Source organism: Bolinopsis microptera, chromosome 3, assembly GCF_026151205.1.
Source record: "Bolinopsis microptera isolate Bmic1 chromosome 3, MBARI_Bmic_1.0, whole genome shotgun sequence".
NCBI classification, from domain to species: Eukaryota; Metazoa; Ctenophora; class Tentaculata; order Lobata; family Bolinopsidae; genus Bolinopsis; species Bolinopsis microptera.
This window is the reverse complement of record NC_087074.1, coordinates 16,385,587-16,412,537: the sequence shown is the minus strand read 5'-3', so window position 1 is coordinate 16,412,537 and position 26,951 is coordinate 16,385,587. Positions and strand designations below refer to the sequence as shown.

Genomic DNA, 26,951 nt, shown 5'->3' with positions numbered 1-26,951 from the left:
CACGGCATCAACTTTAACGCGACGTTCCGCAAAAACCGTAAAAGATATATCTTTTTATATATACAATTGAAACTTTTTTGACTGGGTCAAATGCTTCAATGGCCTTCAAATCAGCATGAAAACATAAAAAATTGGCCAAGGAATAAGAATTTTAGTGCCCAAAATTTGGACTCCCAAGTGGTGTCAAAAACGCGAATTAAATTATATTTAAATAGGCAATAATTATTTTATTTTATTAAGTCTCTCGAGTCTTGACACCATTTTAGGGTTATACGGGTTCCTGCTAGTACACTTAAACCGTTAAAATTATAGTCTCCATCTTAGACTTAAGTTTTAAATACTCACAATAAAATTTAAAGACACACAAAAAACACACAAACGTCCCTTACCTGGGGACCCCAGGCTATTATGTTCATAAAGATTCGGCGGAATGACAGGCTGAGCGCCGCCCAGTAAAAACGTCCCCAAAACATTAATTTCGATTTCAATTTCCCTAGTTGAAACTAACTTATTTTAGGAAATTGATACATTTGAGAAGATATCGTGATTACATGGTAATTGGTAACCACTAACCATCCATGATCCCCAATTAGTCCTAGGTTTTGTATATGAAGCAAATGGTTCTTATATCTCTTTTTAATTAGTTAAATTGACAAAAGATGATACGGTACATCATGATCAAAAAAATAATTTAAAATTTTTGATGCATTAAAAACAAAATTACTATTCTTGGTCTTAGACATTGAGATTTTAGGATATAGAAGTCTGCATGATCTACTTGACTTGCTAAACCGGTGATATACATCAACAGGAATTTGTTCTTTAAGTAGCCTCATTGCAATACATCCAGTAAAGTATGTAAATAAGTTAAACAAGGTTAATAATTTCAAACGAAAGAACATTGGTTTCGTATCTTGAAACTTGTGATCAATCTTTATCGTTTTTCTACTCACAATACGAATATATTTTTTCTGCAATACAAACAGTTTTTGCGGCAAAGGATTGTGAAAAACAGCACCCCACAGTGGTATACAATGCATTAAATATGGTTGAACAAGTGAAATATATACTTGTCTTAACACTTTGGCTGGTACTATAGAACTTATGGAGTAAAGTGATCCGCAAGATTTTGAAACTTGCGTTATTACATTGGTAATATGATCATTTCACGTTAAATTAAAATTAATAATGACTCCCAAAAAAGAAGTCACCGTGAAATTTATTCACGGCTTATGAATTTTAATCAGTTTAGGTTTATAAAATCGATGGCACTTTCAAGAAACTCCTTGGGGTTGCTTTCAGTTTCAGGCCGATACCTAGTACTTTTGGATAAAGACGGTAGTAACTAGTTAGTGACCAATTAGATGAGGTTTATCGAATCTTTATTGCCGATTACTGCCTCTGGGTTGTGCTGCTTAATTTATCACAATTGTAAATGAATCATTCATTTACAATTGTGATAAATTCATTATGAATGGGAAAAGCGATCAGCGACCGATTTCATTCTCGGTATCATTTTGCATTTGAGAACGGTTATTCCAATTGATATCATTTCCTTTTGTTTGGGAAAGGGAGATACTGGCAACGATCTGCACTCTACCCAATTATGGGTTTTGGTAAAATATCATTTATTTTTGGTTAATATCATGCACAGGGTCCTTGACAAAGTCGAAATGTAAAACTGAGAACTTCATTATTCATTAATAAGTGGTAATTTTATGAACGATTTTTTTACCTTTGTAAATTTCCTTGTGTTTGAGTGAGTATATCTCTAAATTACTGACTGTAATTGTTGAAAGGAGCATATCCCAGGTTTATGCGACCCTGAATATCAGCTTTGCTACACAAGACGGACCCTACAGTGACACTTTTCCTCCATGCTTCATTCCCCGACAATAATTTCCCATCACTGTCAACTTCACCCGTACTAGCTAAATAAACATTAGTGAAGTCCGTTTTGTCTTCATTGACAAAGAGGTTCCATTTCTTGACCGGGACAAAATAGCTTTCGAGATGTCTTCATCATTGAAGTCGACATCATCAGCATATTCAGTGTCAAGTGGAAGGCCAGCAATATTAATCGGGGGAATCGGCATATCTAAACTGATTGTTAAAGTCCATCTAAGTTCATTCAAAGCACCAGCTAAGACAAGGGTGAACCACCAGCTAAGACAAGGGTGAACAGACAGCCGGATAAACAGTCACCTTGGAAATCTCCAAGGAGACTTAAAAACTCAGCTGAAAGAACTCCATTGACCTTCAGTCTTCACCCGTAGCCTTGTGTTGGACAACAACAACCGGAAAATCCTCAGCTCATCCTCAGTACAGCCACACAGTTTCAGGAGTCCAAGAATCGTAGTGCGTTTGATCGTGTCAAACGCACTAGACATAGCAATGCCCATGCGATGATACTCCCATTTCTTCCTTTGGACAGCTGACAGTAGAACTCGCTAACACCATACAATATCAGCACAAGATAATACCCTAATACACCATTTATAATTATAGCTTTATTAAAAAGTAAAGCATTAATTCTAGATCTGACCGGTGACTGATGCTACCTTTATTATAGGTACCATAGTAATTGATTTACGAACTTCATACGCATTGAAGAAAAGTAAATTTGTTTAACTTCATGTAACATGTTCCTTAGATATTCCTGCGATTATAACAATCGATTGATAGAGTAACATTTGGCAATTTAAATGGTCAAATTAGAACTTTTAGGGTACCATTTGATTTCAGTGTACCATTTGATTTCAGGATACCATTTGATTTCAGCATACCATTCGATTTCCGGACACCGAATTTGCTTCATAATTTAATCTGCTCTGGAGTGCGGATTACAATCTGTCAAGAGCCTGGGTTATCGGTTAATATATCAAAACAGCAATGATGGTGTTCAACAGAACAGAAAATGTGCTCAAGGATAGTACAAGTTGAGCTGTGATTGTAATATCTACTACTCTAATCTACTGAAGTAGAGTGCGGGTTAGGTTAGTAAATGTTGATTATTGACTTTTCAGTAATTTAAACCCTTTTAGATTTGTTTTATTTTTCATTTTTGATAAATTTGCAGGTAACTCAGTTTTCTGAACTAATTAAAACCAAGACCATGAAATGCGCAACCATAATTTATAAATATAACAACAACCAAATATACTGCTTCAATAAACTTCCAAAATTCAAAACTATGAAACATTTTACAGGCAAATTAATAGATATCCGAGTTTATGAGTAAGCTTAGTATTTGTAAGCGTAGACACCGTCCCACTGAGGATCGTAGGACTCCATCCAGAACTTTCTGAAGAGATGGATCAGTTCGTTTCGCTCCAGTTTTCCACTCTTGTCCGTGTCAGCTTTCTCAAAGAAGGTGTAGGCAGCCTCCTGAGGCACATCAAAAGCCTTCATCATGGTCTTTAGTTCATCAACATCAACAGTACCATCACCGTCATCATCCAGGACATCGTAGTAAGCGTCTGACAAAAGACCAATCAAGGAGGGTTCACCACGTCGTTCCCTCTCTCTTTCAGCCTCAGCAAAGACTCTGTTAGACTCAACCCAGTTCTCCCTAAGTAACCCGTTAACTGGATCCACTCCTTTGTTGAGGAAGAAAGTGTAGCACGCAGCCCTCATGTTGTCGACCTGTTCGTCAGTAGCGTTCACCAGCTGTCTCATTCTGTCGGGCCAGTACAGGATCTCGTCCATGTCCATACGACCGTCACTGTCTAGATCGAAGGTGTCGAACCTCTTGTAGAGACGGGTTATCTGCTTTGGGTGTAGATCCTCGATATCAAACTGCCAATCGTTACCCACACTTCTCAGCCATCTATAGCTCTCGTTGTTGTTCTCGTCTAGAGGCATAGCAGTTCTTGGCTAAATGATAATCAAATTATAAATTTTAAGGGTATAAAAACTTAAACAGTATTTGGAAAAACAGTATTTCAGGCTCCAAATTGGTCCACTGTTGAAAACTATGCATGAAATGGTCATATTGCTAAAATGGGGCGAGTTTTCCCTAATGAAACCCTTAAGTTAAGTTTAAAAGGTTCAGTTAAAAGGTTCAGCCTGAAATTTTACGTGCAATTTTGCCGCTCCCACAGAAATATAGTGTGAACCCCGCACTCAAAACTCAATTAGTCATGTTCACCTGGAATACGAAATGGACATTAAGACCTGTGGTGGTGAGTAACACCACTAAATTCCTAGGAGTGACCCTTGACAGCAAGCTCAACTTCAACGAACATATCACCAATATCACCAAAAAAGCTACGGCATCCCTTATGCAATGTAGAGGAACTGTCGGCCCCACATCATCAGGGCAACGCCAATGCGAGGAAGTTCAAACGAGTGCAGGCACTGGCACTGAGAATGATGTCTGGTGCCATGCCAAGTACTCCCTTCATCGCATTGAACCACCTCACTAACACTCCAGAGATCATACTTTTCCTGAGAGGTGGCACTGAGAATGATGTCTGGTGCCATGCCAAGTACTCCCTTCATCGCATTGAACCACCTCACTAACACTCCAGAGATCATACTTTTCCTGAGAGGCGAAGCAGCAAAGGGTGCAGCCAGGCTTTAAGCCTACGGTAGCCTAATCCTAGAAACTATCGCCTTCAGAAAAGGTACCATCAAAACTCACACCCCTATCAACAAACAATTCATGGTAGATCTTAATATACCACCCAGAGCAGAGAGAGAGACCTATCAATTTATTCAATGATGCTTGGACGGCATTTCACAGTCACAACACCTGGTGCTGACAACATTGATTATAGAGATTCACTACAAATCACCATCGACAACATCTCCAGTGAGACGATCACCTGCTACACAGACGAGTCACGCACAGACTCAGGAAGCGGGGCTGCCTATATCGTCACCACCGACAATAATGACTCCACTCAAGAGGAAAGATCATTCAAGCTTCCTGATTATTGCACTGTTTATCAAACAGAACTAACAGCCATCATCGAAGCTTGCAAATATCTCTCAACTTATACCAACACACATATCATCATATGGTTTGACAGTCTCTCCCCTATACAAGCTATCTCCTCGCTTTCAACGAGGAGTAGAACTACTAGAGACTGTTATAACTGCCTCATTGCACTCGGTTCCACTAAAACTCTAGAGATCCGATGGATAGCTGCACAGACCGGTGTGACAGAGCGACTACTCACACGTTGTCATAGCGACTACTCACATGTTGTCATAGCGACTACTCACACGTTGTCATAGCGACTACTCACACGTTGTCATAGCGACTACTCACATGTTGTCATAGCGACTACTCACATGTTGTCATAGCGACTACTCACACGTTGTCATAGCGACTACTCACATGTTGTCATAGCGACTACTCACACGTTGTCTTAGCTCATCTTTCTGTCCCACACCCAGCTGACACCTAAGCGTTCCCTCAGAATACTTAACATCATCATCCACTATAGGTCCAACCTGTCTCAAAAACAGAAAAACGTCCTATCCCTGTTAGGTGACTGCTTCTAAGGCACTTTACAGCTTTACAGCAGACGAGTAAAGCATCAATTCTAACTCTTAACGGTTATTGATGCTTCTTTTATAGTCGCCACGGTTCATAATTTTACGTCATGGGCATTTAAAGGAAATTAAATTTGAATAGCTTGCACGTTTCTTATCTTATATATTTTGATATAATGATCATGTCCAATTGATATATTAATATAATCGTTGATAGCATTATATTTGACGATTCTAATCGTGAATTATTAAATGATTAAAATATTCAAATTTAATAATAAAGGTGTGATTATTTCTGATGGTCTTCCTACTCCTAGGTGCTCTTGTCCAATTGAAATGATTCTTGGAAGACAAATTGTGAAATTGCCTCAATGTAATTAAGGAGTTTAACGAAATGAAGAGAAAATAATAGAAGGTAGATTTGGTAGCAATAGTAACATACTCAGGCACTCAGAATATTATTTCTGATGGTCTTCCTGGTCTCGGTCCAATTGAAATGATTCTTGGAAGATGAATGCTTCAATAACTGGCAATATATTTCATGTTTCGGTATAAAATTAATTCTTTAATACAATAAAGGAGTTTAACGTAATGAATAAATAATAATTGAAGGGAGATTTGACTGCTTACTAGTTTTTTATCAAAATATTTTAAGTACAAATAAATTCATAAAATTCATAAATTTGTGTTTTCACCTTGACAGGAATTTATGTGACTCACATTCTATTGAATCAAAAACCGGAACTTCAATAAATGTAATAATTGTCACCTGGAAGCTGTTATAATTTGTTGTCATGATCTGAAATATTCTTTGCTGAAACCTGAGTATATTTTGCAGTTTATCTAGTATAATTACAATTCAGCATACTGAAAGTAGCGCGTATTCTCTCTGTATTACTTAGTTTATAATACATTACTTAGTTTCCTGAGCACAGTTATTAGTTGCGCTCATCAGCTTACTCGGAGGCCTGTAATAAACTGAAGATAAATAAGCACCAAAATTTCCCAATCTGCTAAAATAGAGCGCAGCAAAGCTGCTCATCATCCCGTAGAAAATAGTAACTCTAGAAAGGGAGATACTGGCAACGGTCTGCACTCTACCCAATTATGGGTTTTGGTAAAATATCATTTCTTTTTGGTTAATATCAGGGTCCTTGACAAAGTCGAAATGTAAAACTGAGAACTACATTATTCATTAATAAGTGGTAATCTCTAAATAACTGACTGTAATTGTTGAAAGGAGCATATCCCAGGTTTATGCGACCCTGAATATCAGCTTTGCTACACAAGACGGACCCTACAGTGATACTTTTCCTCCATGCTTCATTCCCCGACAATAATTTTCCATCACTGTCAACTTCACCCGTACTAGCTAAATAAACATGAGTGAAGTCCGTTTTGTCTTCATTGACAAAGAGGTTCCATTTCTTGATCGGGGCAAAATAACTCTCGAGATGTCTTCATCATTGAAGTCGACATCATCAGCATATTCAGTGTCAAGTGGAAGGCGAGCAATATTAATTAGGGGAATCGGCCTATCTAAACTGATTGTTATAGTCCATCTAAGTTCATTCAAAGCACCAGCTAAGACAAGGGTGAATAGACAGCCGGATAAACAGTCACCTTGGAAATCTCCAAGGAGACTTAAAAACTCAGCTGAAAGAATTCCATTGACCTTCAGTCTTCACCCGTAGCCTTGTGTTGGACAACAACAACCGGACAATCCTCTTCAGCACAGCCACACAGTTTCAGGAGTTCAAGAATCGTAGTGCGTTTGATCGTGTCAAACGCACTAGACATAGCAATGCCCATGCGATGATACTCCCATTTCTTCCTTTGGACAGCTGACAGTAGAACTCGCTAACACCATACAATATCAGCACAAGATAATACCCTAATACACCATTTATAATTATAGCTTTATTAAAAAGTAAAGCATTAATTCTAGATCTGACCGGTGACTGATGCTACCTTTATTATAGGTACCATAGTAATTGATTTACGAACTTCATACGCATTGAAGAAAAGTAAATTTGTTTAACTTCATGTAACATGTTCCTTAGATATTCCTGCAATCTTACTATATATAAAGCGAGACGATATATATATATATATATATATATATTTATTTATCTGTACCATTTTACTGACACCACGGCATCAACTTTAACACGGGTTTCCGCAAAAACCGTACAAGATATAAAACTGAGACTTTTTTAACTGATTCAAATGCTTTAATGGCCTTCAAATCAGCATGAAAAAATTGAAAATTGGCCAAGGAATAAGAATTTTAGTACCCAAAATTTGGACCCCCAAGTGGTGTCAAAAACGCGAATTAAATAGGTAGGTAACAATTTGTTTAGTCTCTAACTCTTGAAGTCTTGACACCATTCGATATTAAGACAATATTATCTGCACTAATTAGCAAATACAAGTATAAAAACCAATCCCTATTTACAAACTACAGCTACTACTACTAAAAATGCCGTCACTAATTGTCGAAACTTATCTTTTTATACATTGCTGATAAGATTATCAATGCATGTAAAATTATGCACTCACTGCAGCACACTATTGTTTCGACTCCAAAGTAGTGTGCTGTTTTTTGCACATGGGGGCCAATTGAAACAAAAATACGATTTAGAACTGGCAGATGCTGCTGCCACTGGCGGAAGCGCTGCCAAAATTTTAATTTCGCACTTTGTATGATATAAATAATTCAAAAATAATGTATCGCGTAGTAAATGCAATTATGAAGCGGAAGAGAAATAATACTGAAAGACCTACTACTCTTATCTTAGAGGAAGACCTACCTATACCGTGCTCATCTAGCACACCTCTGCCCCGGAGCGAGGAAGGTGAGCAATATTTTTGATATCTTCAACTATACTTTAATTTTGTCTTTAAGCTGAAGCTAAGACGTTGACTAATAAGATGAGAATATACAAACTGTTCAGGACGAGAGTTTGACTTTCCCAACACCTTAAGTCCTGTCACTGTTAGAGGAACATTTCGTAGAAGAGGCCACTCCCGAGGAACTATTCGTTCGGCACCAAGTAAGAAAATATATTTATTGTTGAGAATTTTAGTCATTATGTTAGACATAGACTGGGTCGTCATTCTCATTTTAATAATATTTGTACAGTGCGACTAAATAAATCCACCATAGGTCCGGTTTATACTGAATCTGATGAAGCTCCCCAACAAATCAATGAAACTAGAGAGCGCACAAGAGGCCGTCCTAGGGGTCGTCCTAGGGGTCGTCCTAGGGGTCGTCCTAGGGGTCGTTCTAGAGGTCGTCCCAGGGGTTCCACAGCGGCAAATTCTATCGGAGCTTTATTATCAGGTTAATAAACATCGAAATAAGAAATATTTTGAATTTTCGCAAAAAAAATAACTGTTTAAATTTTTTCTAAATTTCTTAGTCTTTAAGTATACACTTTACATATGCATATATAAAAGTATTTTTCAGACAAAAGGCCTGTTAAAAGAAAGCGGGATATTCTTGCACAGTCCGAGATGCAACGTGAAACACGTTTAAGTAGAGACAGAAGGAGGAAGCAAGAAAAGATACTGAACGAGTCTCAGGAGGAGCGAGACCGTCGGTTGGAGCAGGTATCAAACGGTCGAGCCATCCGAATTCTGAACGAGTCTCAGGAGGAGCGAGACCGTCGGTTGGAACAGGTATCAAACGGTCGAGCCATCCGAATTCTGAACGAGTCTCAGGAGGAGCGAGACCGTCGGTTGGAGCAGTTATCAATCGGTCAAGCCATCCGAATTATGAATGAGTCTCAGGAGGAAAGGGATTGTCGGTTGGAGCAGTTATCAATCGGTCAAGCCATCCGAATTATGAATGAGTCTCAGGAGGAGCGAGACCGTCGGTTGGAGCAGTTATCAATAGGTCAAGCCATCCGAATTATGAATGAGTCTCAGGAGGAAAGGGATTGTCGGTTGGAGCAGTTATCAATCGGTCAAGCCATCCGAATTATGAATGAGTCTCAGGAGGAAAGGGATTGTCGGTTGGAGCAGTTAACGAAAAAACAGGTTATCCGACTTGCTAACGAGTCTTTCGAAGACCGACTCGATAGGTTGTGTCTGTATTCAGACAACCGCGATCATGTCAGGAGAATGGGTACCGCTAACAGTTTCCACGACAGTCAACAACCTGGTCCAGCATTCCCGGAGCAGCTTACAGTTTCACGTTAGTCTCAATTATATAATATATAGTACATAACATATTCAATATTTTCAAAATTTAAGAAACTAAGGAAGGCATTAGCCATAATTTATTTAACGTAGCCTGTAACGGGTTTTCCTTCAGCGGAAAATTGTGAGCCTTCCTGCAAACGAATTCGGAGAAGCAACGTTATTGAACAATCAGTGGATCTTACTTTAAATGTTGATCATCCTGCTCAGCAAGAACGCCCGAATTCTATAGCAGGTCTGTAATACTGTGTAATGTAAACGATATACTTGCAGGTTACTATAAATTAGGATTGAAATTATCATTTGATAATACGTAAATTATTAGAGATAATTATTTCAGATGACAGTGAAACTACTAATCTACTTCTCTCTGATGATAGTAGTGATAACAGTAAGCACCCTTCAAAACGTTGTCGACGAGATGTCCCAGTTGCAGTTGATAGATCCCCGAATGCTTTAAGAGGTCATTTTACGAATTTATTTACTAATACTTGATTGTCATTAAAACATAGTTTATTTTTGATGCATGCTGCAAATATGTAAATAGTCATTTCAAATACGAAAATTTTAAAACTATTCAAATTTTAGGTCGCCAGAGAACGAGAGGTGGGTTTGGTCGAAAATCCAAACGGAGTCCAAGCCCATCTAGAACCCCGAGAAACTTATCGAGAAACCTGCGGTCCAGGGGAACAAGAGGACGAAGACGCCAACGTCGGGGGCCGGGGTATCCGTCACACGCCACAAGAGGACTGAACAGAATGCAGTTTAGAGGGCGAACTGGGAGAGCTTGGTTCAATCTAGCTTCAAAAATACCTGTCGACGAGTTCGACGAAACAGAACTACCGGAGGAGTTTTGTAACACCTTTGAAGGGTCGATCAGGGATTTTACATGCAACCACTGTAATGCATACTTCTGGAACAATGAAAACAAGAACACATGTTGCAGCGGAGGCAAAGTGAAATTGCCACGCTTACCACCAATTCCAGAACAGATTCAGTTATTATTCGATGTTAACGGATCCCATTTCCTCAAAAATGCTCGAGCATACAATAATCTTTTTGCTTTAGCATCACTCGGTTGTGGGCAAGAAATCAAACATCAGGGGTTCAGCCCGACATTTACCGTTCGCGGCAAAATGTACCACAGAATTGGCAGCTTATTGCCACAAGATGGTGAAAGCCCGAAATTTGCTCAACTGTATTTCCACGATACTGACCACGAAACTGGAAACAGGATGGAAATCATGAGCTCTCTGGATCAGCAGACAGTTGAGATTATTCAAAATACATTACATGATTGCAATCCGTACATCTGCTCATTGAAGTCTGGACTGGAACTAATGCGCATTTCACCTGATGTTAAATTAGTTTTGCATGCCGATGAACGACGACGGCCATCTGATGCCCACGCACGAACATACAACCTGCCAACAGCTTCAGAAGTTGGTGTACTTTTGCCGGGGGAAATCACTGCGAACATGGATGTTATTTTGCACGAGAGGGGAGGTGCGGTAAGAAGGATCAGTCCAGTTCATCGGTCATACGATCCATTACATTATGTTATTATGTTTCCAAAAGGTGATGACGGCTTTCAGTTGGGCATGAAAAGATCTGACAATAGGACTTTAACGGCTTCTGATTTTTACTGCTATCGGATGCAGGTTAGGGACGACTGGAACTCAGTAATGAAATACAGACGTTTGACGCAGCAGTTTGTGTGCGATATGTGGGCTAAGATTGAAGGTAGCCGCTTAGATTGGGTACGGCATAACCAGAAAACAATCAAGGCAGAAAAATATAATGGGCTCATAGACGCTCAGGCGGACAATGATCTGAACAATGCAGGAAAGCGCATTATATTACCTCCTTCTTTCTACGGTTCGCCAAGGTACTATCGAGAACGATTCCAAGACTCAATGGGTATTGTTAGAAAGTTAGGGAAGCCAGATCTGTTTGTAACGTTTACCTGTAACCCAAAGTGGAAAGAAATACAGGAAGCATTGGATCCAGGAGAATCATACACTGATCGGCCAGATCTTTGTGCTAGAGTTTTCAAATTGAAATTGAATGCTTTACTCAAAGACATTTGCTTAAACAAAGTTTTTGGAGATATACGGGGCTATACTGCCACAGTAGAATTTCAGAAAAGGGGATTGCCTCATATTCACATTGTTGTAATTCTCACAGATGAGTACAAACCTCGCACACCAGAGGATGTTGATAAGATAGTTTGCGCAGAGATTCCAGATCCCCTGACTAACCCTCGGCTGCACAAGATTATAACCACCAACAATATACATGGACCTTGCGGAAACATTAACAGGAACTCACCGTGTATGGTTGGTGAAGGTGCTGATAAGAAATGCTCCAAGAAATTCCCGAAGAATCTGTCAGCAGATACAATGCTAACCCAACACAGCCCTCCTGTTTATCGTCGTCGATCACCAGAAGATGGAGGACAAGTTCATAGGGTGAATATGGGAAGCGAAAGCAATCCGAACTTCTTCCTGCTGGACAATTCTTGGGTTGTACCTTATAGTCCACTTTTATCGTTAATTTACGAGGCGCATATAAACGTGGAAGTAGTATATTCAACGAGGTGTGTGAAATACCTGTTCAAATACATAAACAAGGGTCCAGACCGAGTAGTTGCGGCATTTGAGCAAGAGGATGAAGTTGAGACCTATTCCAACGCCCGTTACCTCTCAGCTTCCGAGGCTTACTGGAGACTCTATGGGTTTGACCTCTTTCATAGAAGTCCAGCAGTAATGAAACTTGACTGTCATCTGAAGGGGGAGCAGATGCAGTTGTTTGCTGAAGGTGAGGAAGAGGAAGCCATAAACCGTGGTCCACGTGTTACAAAACTTTTGGCATATTTCAATCAGAACGCAGAGGATCCAGAGGCCAGGGAAGTACTCTATCCAGACTTCCCAGACAAATACACTTGGATTGAGAAGGACAAACGCTGGCGGAAGAGAAAAACTGGAGTTACTGTTGGACGTATTCCAGTCTTTTCCTGCAATGCTAAGCAATCTGAACTCTTCTTCTTAAGAATGTTGCTCTACAACAAATCTGGGGCAACTTCTTTTGAAAACTTGAGAACGATAAATGGCCACGTTTGTCCAACCTTTCAAGAAGCTTGCCGTAAACTTGGGCTGCTGGAAACAGATGAAGAGTTGGACTGTGTGATGGAGGAGGCAAGCACAGTACAGTTTGGCAATCAACTTAGGGACGTTTTTGCGAATCTCCTTATCTACTGTCGGCCAGCAGACCCTCCCCTATTTTGGCAACGCCATCGCGAGAAGTTGGTTGAGGACTTTATGAGAGCTGAAAATGCTGAAGCTCCAACTGAGCTTATGTTCAACCAAGCGCTCCTCTATCTGAAAGAAAGATTCGAACAGGATGAATTAGACTTAGTGAAAGATTTCCTTCTTCCCGCTGTGAGGGAAGACCTTTTGCCAAGGTCTAACGTACCAAGGGTTGTCAGGGATGAAACATCTTATGATCGAGAGGCTCTTGCTCAATCCTTACAAGGGCGTGTAGAGTCACTCAATAATAAGCAGCATCTATTTTACTCTGCTGTTATGGATTCTGTTGCTAACAACTCTGGCAAGGTTTTTGCACTTCAGGCATCCGGTGGTACGGGTAAAACATACACCATCAACCTTATCCTCGACAGTGTTCGAGCTCAAGGAAAGATAGCCCTGGCAACTGCACTTTCAGGGATAGCAGCCACTCTGCTAAACAACGGCCGAACTCTGCACAGTCGTTGTAAAATTCCGCTTAAGCTGACTGAAGATTCTATGGCCAACTTTTCAAAACGGGACGCTACTGGCAAGTTGTTACAAGAAACAGCTGTACTTATTATTGATGAAGTAAGCATGGGTAACAAAATGATCTTCGAGACACTTGACAGATCACTTCAGTTTGTCAGAGGAAACAACAAACTGTTTGGTGGGATAACAATGGTGTGGGCTACTGATTGGAGACAGAGCCTCCCTGTTGTAGTGAAAGGAAGCCGAGGACAGATAGTGAATTCATGTCTCAAGAGTTCTTATCTGTGGAAACATGCAACCGTTTTCAAACTTGACATTAACATGCGTGTTTTCCAGAACAGCGAAGACAAAGAATTTACTGATTATCTTTTATCTTGCGGTGATGGCCTGCTTCCAATTCATCCTCAAGGTGGCCAGTTCAGGGTAACAATCCCGGATGAGTTGATCTTCAAGGGTGACTTAGATGCTCTTATTAACTGGGTGTTCGAAGACCTTGAAACTCAGTATACAGATCACAGCTGGACTGCAAGTAGAAGCCTGATCTGCCCTACAAACAAAACTGTTGACTTGATTAACAACAAAGTCATGGCGACGTTTCCGGGCGAAGAGAGACTCTACAAGTCCCACGACAAAGTGAGCTCCGAAGACAGCTTTGACATTCCACAAGAGTATCTGAACACTTTGGGCCGTATTTACCAAATTTGCTTAAAGTACGACCTTAAAGGAAGAATTTTAAGTATCACGTTAAAGTGACACTTAAAAAGTTGGACCTTAATCGAAATTCGTATTTACCAACTGGAAATAGCTCGTACTTTAATTTATAGGTTGACCTCCCACTTATGCTCTAAGTGGGAGGTCAACCTTTAACTAAAATTGTTATTCACCAAAATTTTATCACTGAACTGACACTTTAAGTGCAGAATTAGATGTATTGTAATGTATTGTATAAGAACATGATGAGTATCAGGAGGTAATTAGGGGAAAATAGACTGCTGAGAGATTAAATAGAGAGCAAGATTAACAAATTTTACTAATTATCAGGAGAGCTGTTAGCACAAAGCTATCAGGAGGTAAACCAATGTTTGCGAGTTGCTGTAATATGTTTCTGATCGAAATCCGTTTGTCTGATTTGTTTGCTCCTGATTAAACTTTAGTAAATTTGAATAATGAATGAGTATTGAGTACGACGACTTGTTAAACCTACAACGGCAGCGGGTAGAATCTAGAGTTATTCAGCGCAGGCCTGTCCTAAGAGACCGATTTAACCTACTGGAGGCATACGATGACGTAGATTTTTACTACCGATTTCGAGTCAAGATAGAAGGTTTTCTTCTCATCCTCCAAGCCGTAGAGCCCCTACTTTCTCAGTACAGGAAACAAACCAATTCCCCATTGAGCCCGGTACAGCAGCTCTCTGTGGCGCAACGGCTTTGCAGATCTCTTGTGGCGACATTCAGCAAGCTCAAAGAAAAAACCCTCGTTGGGAGTGAAGAACCAGGTAAAGAATTTTCCTGCCTCGTCATCTCACCTTAAGTTTAACTGTAAGAGGACAACAACAGAAGAGGCGTACCAGGAGCGGGCAGAAGAGATACATCAAGCGAGAATGGGGATGCTGACCACGCAGCAAATACAGATGTCAGAAAGGCATGAACTGTGGATGGAGATTTTGAAGGGCCTTACAGTCAATTTGGTGCCAACCTCATCCCGATTACCATTTTCAGGTGGCCTTCCCGCCGAGCTTGAGGGTGAAAACATAGCTGATTTTATTATGAATATTTTACTTTCACTTCAATATTTACTCTATTTTTACTCTTGAAACGCTAGTGTTTTTATTGTTTTTCACACGGTGCAAGTACATAATTAACCGTTAAATGAGTAGAGATCTTAATTGTAAATGAGTCAAAATCAATACGTTTAGCTCTAATATGACAGCTATAATATAACCGCTAATCATAACCAACTATAATATATTTTAGAATATAACTGTTACATATGTAACAGATTTTAAACTTTAAGTATGAGGTCTGTAGATTAAGGGTGACATAGGTGTACCTTAAAAATAGTCGTTTTAAGTGTGAGTTTAAGTACGAACTTAAGTATGACTCGATTTGGTAAATACCAATTTTGAGGGATTTTAAGTGTGACACTTAAAAATTAAGGGTGACACTTAAAAGAGAATTTCGTGAATACCATTTGTAGAGTTGCCACTTAAACTCCTTTTTAAGTGCGACCTCATCCTTAAACTGCTGTTTAAGTATGACCTAAAGGTTGGTAAATACGGCCCTTTGTCACCAAGTGGAATGCCACCCCATCAGTTGAAAATGAAAGTCGGTTGCCCTGTTATGCTTCTTCGGAACCTGCAGCCTCAGCAAGGTCATTGTAACGGCACCAAATACATCGTTACTGTATTGCATGATAATATCATAGAAGCCGTGGTTGCTGGAGGATCTTACAAGGGAAACAAACTATTTATTCCTCGCATCCCTATAAAACCAACGGATGGAACATTCCCCTTCGACATGACTAGACGGCAATTCCCTCTAAGACCCTGCTTTGCGATCACGTCCAATAAGGCCCAAGGACAAACGCTAAAAAAAGTTGGGATCTTTTTGGACCGGCCATTTTTCTCCCACGGCCAATATTATGTGGCGCAAAGCAGGGTTGGGGAGAAAGACGCGCTTAGAGTATTGTCATTGGACATTGGGTTGACGGATAATGTTGTTTACCCAGAAGTACTGGACAGATAATATGTTAACAGCGATTTTGTTTTATGAATTTGGTTTGGAATTGGATTTACTGACATTTTTTAAATTTAACTTTACGAAAAGAAGTATAGAACTGTTTGCATCTATTACTTTTAACACTACCATGACCAACCTGTTCTCCTTTTACTCTTAAATGGTTCTATATTTCTCAAAAAATTGTATCCTGTAAATAATTGTACATTATTCTAAGTAGGTATCTATATTTTATAACCCACCATACCAATATGCCATACTTTAAACACATCAACTTATAATTTATATGCTATGTGTTTTGATTCTTAGAGTTAGTCCTTATTAGTATTACGGCACTTTGTTTACAGTTTTGACAGATGTCCTGCACATATTCGAAGCATTTTTTAACTATTTACTATTTCTATCGTAATGTTGTGTAAATTTGATAATAATTCTAATTGCAATTCTAATATTTGAAAATGCTGTCTTTAAATTTGACCCAATAAATTTAGAAAGCGAAAACGTGGTGTCAGCGATAGTAAATAATTATTGTCGTCCGGAGGACGGGTACCCTGCTAGTTATAACAATCGATTGATAGAGTAATATTTGGCAATTTAAATGGTCAAATTAGAACTTTTAGTGTACCATTTGATTTCAGTGTACCATTTGATTTCAGGATACCATTTGATTTCAGCATACCATTCGATTTCCGGACACCGAATTTGCTTCATAATTTAATCTGCTCTGGAGTGCGGATTACAATCTGTCAAGAGCCTGGGCTATCGGTTAATATATCAAAACAGCAATGATGGTGTTCAACAGAACAGAAAATGTGCTCAAGGATAGTACAAGTTGAGCTGTGAGTGTGATATCTACTACTCTAATCTACTGAAGTAGATTAGAGTGCGGGTTAGGTTAGTAAATGTTGAGAGATGTTGACTATTGACTTTTCAGTAATTTAAACCCTTTTCGATTTGTTTCATTTTTGTTTGATAAATTTGCAGGTAACTCAGTTTTCTGAACTAATTAAAACCAAGACCATGAAATGCGCAACCATAATTCATAAATATAACAACAACCAAATACACTGCTTAAATAAACTTCCAAAATTCAAAACTATGAAACATTTTACAGGCAAATTAATAGATATCCGAGTTCATGAATAAGCTTAGTATTTGTAAGCGTAGACACCGTCCCACTGAGGATCGTAGGACTCCATCCAGAACTTTCTGAAGAGATGGATCAGTTCGTTTCGCTCCAGTCTTCCACTCTTGTCAATGTCAGCTTTCTCAAAGAAGGTGTAGGCAGCCTCCTGAGGCACATCAAAAGCCTTCATCATGGTCTTTAGTTCATCAACATCAACAGTACCATCACCGTCATCATCCAGGACATCGTAGTAAGCGTCTGACAAAAGACCAATCAAGGAGGGTTCACCACGTCGTTCCCTCTCTCTCTCAGCCTCAGCAAAGACCCTGTTAGCTTCAACCCAGTCGTCTCTGAGAAGTCCCTTTTCTGGATCCACTCCTTTGTTGAGGAAGAAGGTGTAGCAAGCAGCCCTCATCTTCTCGACCTGTTCGTCAGTAGCGTTCACCAACTGCCTCATTCTGTCGGGCCAGTACAGGACCTCGTCCATGTCCATACGACCGTCACTGTCTAGATCGAAGGTGTCGAACCTCTTGTACAGCCGGCTGAGCTGTTTTGGGTGTAGATCCTCGACATGAAACTGCCAGTCGTTACCCACACTTCTCAACCATCTATAGCTCTCGTTGTTATTCTCGTCTAGAGGCATTGCGTTCCTTGGCTGAATTATGTATATAATTAATATAACAAACTTTTAAAGGTTACAAAGCAGTATTTCGAGATAAATATCATATATGAGACAAAAGAAACGCCATCTTACGTGTTAGGACGCAAGGAGGATTAATTGGGACCAGGATAACTATATTTAAAGCAAACCCAGGCTTGGTTTTGGATAGGTTCAAATATTTCATAATCACTGATTTGGACAAACAGTATTTCAGGCTCCAAATTGGTCCACTGTTGAGAACTATGCACGAAATGGTCATATTGCTGAAAAGGAGCGAGTTTTACCTAATGAAACCCTTAGGTTAAGGTTAAAAGGTTCAGCCTGAAATTTTACGTGCAATTTTGCCGCTCCCACAGAAATATAGTGTGAACCCCTCAAGAAAGGGCTTTAGCGATTTTCATCCATCAGTAGCATATCCCTGACTGATCCGCCAGTGCCTCCACCCTGTCCACTACCTATCACCACTACCTTACTCAATACTATCTACAGCACAGACAGAATCGAGGAGGCTCTTAAATCCTTCGATCCCTTGAAATCTGCTGGACCTGGCACTCTCAAAACCTCATCATCCAGAAAGCCTGGACAGTGGACACACATCAAAGATACATTCCGACTTTGTGGAAGGAATCCCTCGGAATCTTTCTCCCAAAGCCCGGTAAAAAAGACTACAACCAACCGAAGTCATTTCGCACTATCACCCTTTCTCCTGTGATGTTAAAACTACAGGACAGGTTGTGGCACATACAACATGACCTTAATATTGCTTACGACATCAACAAACGACAATTCGGCTTTAAGAAGGGATGTTCGACAGAAGTAGCCCTTCATAAAGTAACTCACACCATCGAGCGCAGGATAGCTAAGAAAAATACGTCTGAGGAGTCTTTCTAGATGTAGAGGGAGCCTTCGATAATGTCTCTTTCAAGGCTATCTCTGAAGCTATCAAGAGCACGAAAGTGGATCTGGCTACTGCTCAATGGATTATCAACATGGTAACTAACAGATTCATCACCATAAATCATAAGGATAAATCGAGAAGGGTTCGGATCCGGAGAGGGTGCCCCCAATGAGGCATTCTTTCCCCTTTCCTCTGGAACCTGGTAGTCGATGATCTCCTGGCCTACACTGCTAAAGACATACCGGGTTATCTGCAAGCTGTTGCAGATGATCTGGTTTCTCTAGCAGAGTTGAATGATTTAGATATTATCTGGAACAGAACACGCAATACGATAGAGAAATGGGGCCAAACCAAAGATCTATCCATAAGCGCACTCAAAACTCAATTAGTCATGTTCACCTGGAATACGAAATGGACATTAAGACCTGTGGTGGTAGGTAACACCACTAAATTCCTAGGAGTGACCCTTGACAGCAAGCTCAACTTCAACGAACATATCACCAATATCACCAAAAAAGCTACGGCATCCCTTATGCAATGTAGAAGAACTGTCGGCCCCACATGGGGTATGAACCCCAAAACATGCAAATGGATGTACACCGCTGTTATCAGACCTATTCTGTCCAACTGCGGTAGCATATGGATCAGGGCAACCCAAACAGACACCAATGCGAGGAAGTTCAAACGAGTGCAGGCACTGGCACTGAGAATGATGTCTGGTGCAATGACAAGTACTCCCTTCATCGCATTGAACCACCTCACTAACACTTCAGATATCATACTTTTCCTGATAGGCGAAGCAGCAAAGGGTGCAGCCAGGCTTCAAGCATACGGTAGCCTAACCCTAGAAACTATCACCTTCAGAAAAGGTACCATCAAAACTCACACCACTATCAACAAACAATTCATGGTAGATCTCAACATACCATCCAAAGCAGAGAGAGACCTATCAATACCAACCATGATGCTTGAACGGCATTTCACAGTCACCACTCCTGGAGCTGACAACATTGAATATAGAGATTCACTTCTAAACACCATCGACAACATCTCCAGTGAGACGATCACCTGTTACACAGACGGGTCACGCACAGACTCAGGAAGCGGGGCTAGCTTGTCATACGTTGTGTGCGCGGCTCCCCCTGTATCGTCGAAACTCTACAGTGAAGCGTGGGGGTCACCACGTGATACAAGGGCTAGCTATATCATCACCACTGACAATAATGACTCCACTCAATTGAAAAGATCATTCAAGCTTCCTGATTATTGCACTGTTTATCAAACAGAACTAACAGCCATCATCGAAGCTTGCAAATATCTCTCAACTTATACCAACACACATATCATCATATGGTTTGACAGTCTCTCCCCTATACAAGCTATCTCATCGCTTTGAACGAGGAGTTAGCTTGTATAATAGAGACTGTTATGACTCCCTCAATGCACTCGGTTCCACTAACACTCTAGAGATCCGATGGATAGCTGCACAGACCGGTGTGACATAGCCACTACTCACATGTTGTCATAGCGACTACTCACACGTTCTTTCTGTCCCACACCCAGCTGACACCTAAGCGTTCCCTCAGAACACTTACCATCATCCTCCACTATACAATTACACTATAATTTCTCCGGCATCCTCCCCTAAGACTGCCATACCCCAGAGGCAGGCAAAGCATCCTCATGCTATCCTCTCGTGGGCCACCCAACTCAAGCCTCTCTCTCAAAAAAAAGAAAAAGCATCATATCCCTGTTAGGGGAGTGCTTCTGAGGCACTTTACAGCTTTACAGCAGACGAGTAAAGCATCAATTCTAACTCTTAACGGTTACTGATGCTTCTTTTATAGTCGCCACGGTTCATAATTAAACTACTTAACTACTTGCCAAGGATTCATTTCTTTACTTCATGGGCATTTAAAGGAAATTAAATTTGAATAGCTTGCACGTTTCTTATCTTATATATATTAATATAATGATCATGTCCAATTGATATATTAATATAATCGTTGATAGCATTATATTTGACGATTCTAATCGTGAATTATTAAATGATTAGAATATTCAAATTTAATAATAAAGGTGTGATTATTTCTGATGGTCTTCCTACTCCTAGGTGTTCTTGTCCAATTGAAATGATTCTTGGAAGACAAATTGTGAAATTGCCTCAATGTAATTAAGGAGTTTAACGAAATGAAGAGAAAATAATAGAAGGTAGATTTGATAGCAGTAACATACTCAGGCACTCAGCATGTTATTTCTGATGGTCTTCCTGGCCTCGGTCCAATTGAAATGATTCTTGGAAGATGAATGCCTTAATGTCAATAACTGGCAATACATTTCATGTTTCGGTATACAATTAATTCGTTAATACAATAAAAGAGTTTAACGTAACGAATAAATAATAATTGAAGGGAGATTTGACTGCTTACTAAGTAGGAGGTATTAGTTTTTTATCAAAATATTTTAAGTACAAATAAATTCATAAAATTCATAAATTTGTGTTTTCACCTTGACAGGAATTTATGTGTTATGTGACTCACATTCTATTGAATCAAAAACCGGAACTTCAATAAATGTAATAATCGTCACCTGGAAGCTGTTATAATTTGTTGTCATGATCTGAAATATTCTTTGCTGAAACCTGAGTATATTTTGCAGTTTACCTAGTATAATTACAATTCAGCATACTGAAAGTAGCGCGTATTCTCTCTGTATTACTTAGTTTATAATACATTACTTAGTTTCCTGAGCACAGTTATTAGTTGCGCTCATCAGCTTCCACGGAGGCCTGAAATAAACTGAAGATAAATTAGCACCAACATTTTCCCATCTGCTAAAATAGAGCGCAGTAAAGCTGCTCATCAGCCCGTAGAAAATAGTAACTCACGTGACATTAGAATAGTGCCCACGTGACTTGGGAAATGTGCCCACGTGACATTGAGTGTGTTGTTAGTAAGGAGCACGATATTCTACTGGGCACCTGTTCCTGATCTGAAGCTAAGATCACCACTCTTCTAAGCTGTCCTCTCCAAGCAACGGCACTTTGCGGTCCTCTACCATGAACCACTGGCTAGAACCACGTGGTTTGCACGTGTTGGTCACGTGATACACAGAACAATATAAATTATCAAGAAAACAACCAATTGTTTCAACAAAAAAAAAGATTATGTGTCACGTGGTATGAACATGTGCCCCATGCCATTTAGAACAGTCTTTGTTACACTTACTGTCGTGAGTATACAGGTTTATAACGACCCTATTTAGTAATCATTGTTTTGTGTAACTCACGGTGATTCATCCTTACAACACAGTGGTAGGGATTGGAAGTTTCGTAGTAACACAATATTTGGGATTGCTTTTTCCTTTGAAATTTATCCCAAATCTTCATATTGCCTTCGTTCCGTCAAACTTTGCAATTGAAAGCTAGTCTCCTAACGTATGAAAACAAAATTTCCTTGGTACTGAGCTGTGAGCAGATAAAATATCATTTTATCATCCTAACCCAGGAGCTTATCATCAAACATCCATCCCATCAATTTAACGGCGGATAGTTTGCATTAACAACCATGGGTAACACGACTCCTGTCCGACAGTGACAGCACTTTTTTCTTGTGTTTGAAATGATATCTCAAATTTGGCACTTAGAAATTCACCCAAACTTGCACAGATTATTCGTAGTAAAGCTATTTTACTATCTGGAAAGTTTCAAGAAAATCGTATAGTTGGATCTGACATAAACTATTGTTCAAAAAACCTAACTTTGGAGTTGGACAGGAGTCGCCCAATTTAACCATGTGCCCCTCACTAACGCCCAATCCCACGTGATTATTAAGATAATCCAACTCACTATTCACTGACCCTATATTACTCTATCAGTAGGGACGTTCTCTTTTTAATTAACCCACTAAGGACGATAATTCCACGTGTTACGATCTGCACAACGACTAACTTTGACTGCAGAGTCACTATAGTTACTATAGTTACTATAAGAGTATAAGTATAGTGACCGACTACCACAATAATGAATAAATTCTAAGATGCTAGATAACAGTTCTGAGATTAGTAATTAAGGTTAAAAACCCAGCTGCTGGCTCATAGATTTATTCATATTTGCCATTTTGGATGTTAGACAGTAAAGATAGTTTTAATGAGGTCTGATCGTCATCTTCTGTCATCGTTCGATGTCTGTGTGAAGGTAAAATGGTGACATCCTCTGGATCAGGCAGAAGTCGAGTGTAAAGATAGTTTAATGATAATGTGATTGTAGAGAATAGCCTAGAAATAACCGTTCGATTTAGATGTGATGCAGCCTACACGGGTATATTTATAAATTGCAAGACAAACCAATTTATCCATTATTGTACAAAAACCGAAGAACAAATTGGATAACTACATTAGTAGAGACCAGTTAGTGGGTAGGGAGAGGAAGTAGAGGGTAGAGGGTTAGTTGGAGCACGCACTAGAGTATTTGTAATGTCGCTGTCTTATTTACTGTAGATAGCACACTCACAGTTGTAATCACATGTTCGTTTTCGACGTTTTGATGTTTCACACACAGCAATGTGTCGTAAATATGGAAAATTCATTACTGCCATTGCTATAAAGATTGTTCCTCCGCCATTGTCTAACCCCCATGCCCACTCCTTGACTTTAGAGTGTAACCCCCACTCCCTAGACTTTAGAGTGTAACCCCCGCCCCTAGACTTTAGAGTGTAACCCCCACCCCTAGACTTTAGAGTGTAACCCCCACCCCTAGACTTTAGAGTGTAACCCCCACCCCTAGACTTTAGAGTGTAACCCCTACTCCCTAGACTTTAGAGTTAAACCCCCACTCCCCAAGAGTTTAATTCTATAACCCTCATATTAGTATGAGCTTTTTGTTTTGTTTTTGTTTGTTAAGGGAGCAAATACCACTCATCAGTATTTTAGAAATGACAATCTGTCTCTAATCTGTCAATATTTAGTATTTACCGTTACGCACAATAGTTGTCCTTACTGTTAAGCAAGATATACTGATAGCTAGATAATATTAAAATTATTTGTTATATAGTAGTGTTGAAAGTATAAAGTAAGATACGAGACAATCTTCTGTGCAGTTGGCAGGTGTAATACAGCTGTCTCATTCACTGTAAATATAGCGCGATAATATTATCTAGAAGGAATGAAACGTGGTGTCTTATTATCAGTGATATGTTGATTGTTGAAGGAATATCAGTGGAGCTGTTAGAGCAGCAGCTGGATTAGCAGCAGCTGGAGTGTTCAATATTTAACTAACAACCATCAGATGTGGCCACCAGCGTTAGAATCACATATTTCCAGTAATCCTAGTCACCTATCCGTGGAACAGATGTTTTCAAAAATATGAAAGTACGATCACATTAATATAACATTAATATAACCATTTGTACATGAGTTAGCTGTCCATCATTAATAATTACGTCACAGTAAACTTCGTGAATTTCCAGTGGTCCGTTTGTGATTGTAGTTTTACAACCTACCAGGACGCGCGCCGAGTTGGACTCGTCGACGGTCCAATATATGGAACAGATATTTTACGAGTATCACCCGTTAAGTTTGTGACATCTTATTAAGGGGGGGGGGGGGGGGGGGGGGTTCACCCTGATTTTTTTGTGAAACTTGGTTTCGAGATAGCAGCTGACCAACAAACTAGGACCAGTGACTAAACTTTTGAGGGGGTCCCGGACCCCAAACGCCAAACGGTGCCCGCGGGGCAGCCACGCCCATATTTGGTCCAAATTAGGCCCAATTTAGCCAAATACCCTGAACATGCCCAAAATCCAGATTTTAGGTGCTCTACTTGTAGCTAGTGGTCCCTTGAACTCGTATATGAAATTTCATCGAGATTGGACAAAAAATGACTGAGTTATGAGCCAAAAAGCATATGACCATATTTGGGCACACGCTCCAAAATTGATAGATTTTGGCCCATAAATTGGTCAAATATCAATATTTTTGAATGAAACCAAATTTATATGGAAGGTAAGCTTATACTACACATTCTCTATGATTATCAGCTCAATATCTACCTAACTGTGGATTCTGCGTTCAAATAATAGCAAAAAATGAACAAAATCGCATATATCTCAGTTCGCGATATTTGCAAAACTGATTTCGCTCAAAACAATAGAACTCAATAGGGTTTCAATATTTTTACATGAAATTTTTTAGAATCAACGTAGAATTGCATTTCGACCTTAAGTTTTGTATTGGAATTTTGAGTTAGGCCTTTAAAAAAATTTGGCGGCCAAATTCCAAAATTTGCACTGCAAAATTCAAAATTTGGCCGCCAAATTTTTTTAAAGGCCTAACTCAAAATTCCAATACAAAACTTAAGGTCGAAATGCGATTCTACGTTGATTCTGAAAATTTCATGTAAAAATATTGAAACTCTATTGAGTTCTATTGTTTTAAGCGAAGTCAGTTTTGCAATTATCGCGAACTGAGATATGGGCAATTTTGTTCATTTTTTTGCTATTATTTGAACACAGAATCCACAGTTAGGTAGTTACTGAGCTGATAATCATAGATAATGTGTAGTATAGGCTTACCTTCCATATAAAGTTAGTTTCATTCAAAAATATTGATATTTGACCAATTTATGGGCCAAAATCGATCAAATTTGGTGCGTATGCCCCCATATGGTTTTTGGCTCATAACTCAGTCATTTCTTGTCCAATCTTGATGAAAATTCATATACGAGTTCAGGGGACCACTAGCTACAAGTAGAGCACCTAAAATCTGGATTTTGGGCATGTTCAGGGTATTTGGCTAAATTGGGCCTAATTTGGACCAAATATGGGCGTGGCTGCCCCGCGGGCACCGTTTGGCGGTCGGGGTCCGGGATCCCCTCAAAAGTTCGGTCACTGGTCCTAGTCTGTTAGCCAACTGCTATCTCGAAACCAAGTTTCACAAAAAAAATCAGGATGAACCCCCCCCCCCCCCCCCTTAAGGGGCTGACCACTACCAGTGGAAACCGGGAGTTAGATTTTGGTCGGGGTGCCTTCTTCTGTCGGGGCTGAGGCTGCTGAGGGTGCGCTGAGGATGGTCATCAGAGCCTCAATTCATATACTAGATTGTAACTTTTATTCCACAAATTCGTGTTTTTTGCACATACCAGCTGAAAAATCAGTGCTAAAGTTCTCAAAAAAGGACCAGCTTACTCTCAGGACAATTTAAGATTTCAGCCGGGGCCGGTGCCGGAGGTTAATCAATGAATTTTGGCCGGGGGTGCAATGTTTGCCGGAACCCCAGTCGAGTACTGCTTACTATTCTAAATAGTTGGTATATATTTTAACATGTCCCAGCTGTAGCTTCACAATTCACTCCATCTCGCTACTGTAAGCTTTAGACAGGCTGTAACAGAACCACATGGAAAAATGTCTCTTCGTGTGTACTACACAATACTCAGCTGCTGTGAACGCAACGTTACTGTGCACTGTGTTATCGTCTGGGAAACGTATTGTTCGTAAGTTTCTATCATTTGAGCTTTTCATCTCTCTCTCGAGGGGAGGAGACCTAGCTTATTATTATAGATCAATAGACCGAGTATACTGACGCTGTAATAATAATATCGTTCTTGTAAATTTTTGTCTTTGTTTAATTTTCTGACATATTCTAATTAATGATTAAATTTTGAATAAACTTTAATGAATTACCTTAGGCTTATTACTTTATTAGCCTTTATTAGCTTTTATTATCTTAGTCTGACAGACGCTACAAAGGTTAAGAAGTAAGTCGAGTCATATTTCAATAAAGAACAGCAGTATTAGGATGGATAATGCGTACTAATTTTCGTACTGTTTTGATGTGAATATAAATCGGATCAATTGGGTTATCTGTAAGGTTCATTGCACCATTGACGCGGGCATTTTAGTTGACCAATCTGCGGAAAGGGCACCATCGAAACCGTTATCATCAGATTGCAATATCTTTAGATTTTATACGGGCTGCACTTTATTTGTCACCTCACTCATACAATCTCAGCGTTAACCACAAGCTCCACTCTCCACACACTCTCTCT

General features: G+C 39.7%; 6 protein-coding genes across 6 annotated transcripts in view; 2 read left to right on the top strand and 4 right to left on the bottom strand.

The window, feature by feature from the left end:
- The window catches only part of LOC134812973 (DNA repair protein RAD51 homolog 1-like), a 63,261-nt gene extending 57,002 nt beyond the window's left edge, over nucleotides 1-6,259 (bottom strand). The window contains exon 1 of the mRNA XM_063820608.1: nucleotides 6,251-6,259. The gene's annotated coding sequence lies outside the window, so the exon portion shown is untranslated. The remainder of the gene's footprint in view (nucleotides 1-6,250) is intronic.
- The window catches only part of LOC134812705 (POU domain, class 2, transcription factor 2-like), a 1,142,226-nt gene that overhangs the window by 956,472 nt on the left and 158,803 nt on the right, over nucleotides 1-26,951 (bottom strand). The window lies entirely within an intron of this gene.
- On the bottom strand, nucleotides 3,244-3,864 carry LOC134813246 (obelin-like). Its single transcript, XM_063820934.1, has one exon. The coding sequence runs from the start codon at nucleotides 3,862-3,864 to the stop codon at nucleotides 3,244-3,246; it is 621 nt and encodes a 206-aa protein (XP_063677004.1).
- LOC134813245 (uncharacterized) lies at nucleotides 11,367-14,240 on the top strand. The gene has a single exon (XM_063820933.1). It carries the CDS (start codon nucleotides 11,367-11,369, stop codon nucleotides 14,238-14,240), a length of 2,874 nt encoding a protein of 957 aa, XP_063677003.1.
- Nucleotides 17,247-26,951, bottom strand: part of LOC134812719 (obelin-like) — an 89,705-nt gene continuing 80,000 nt past the window's right edge. Inside the window, exon 2 of the mRNA XM_063820253.1 lies at nucleotides 17,247-18,006. Within this exon, the coding sequence (XP_063676323.1) occupies nucleotides 17,374-17,994 (621 nt within the window). The 5' untranslated portion in view covers nucleotides 17,995-18,006 and the 3' untranslated portion in view covers nucleotides 17,247-17,373. The remainder of the gene's footprint in view (nucleotides 18,007-26,951) is intronic.
- LOC134813244 (uncharacterized) lies at nucleotides 19,302-20,306 on the top strand. The gene has a single exon (XM_063820932.1). It carries the CDS (start codon nucleotides 19,302-19,304, stop codon nucleotides 20,304-20,306), a length of 1,005 nt encoding a protein of 334 aa, XP_063677002.1.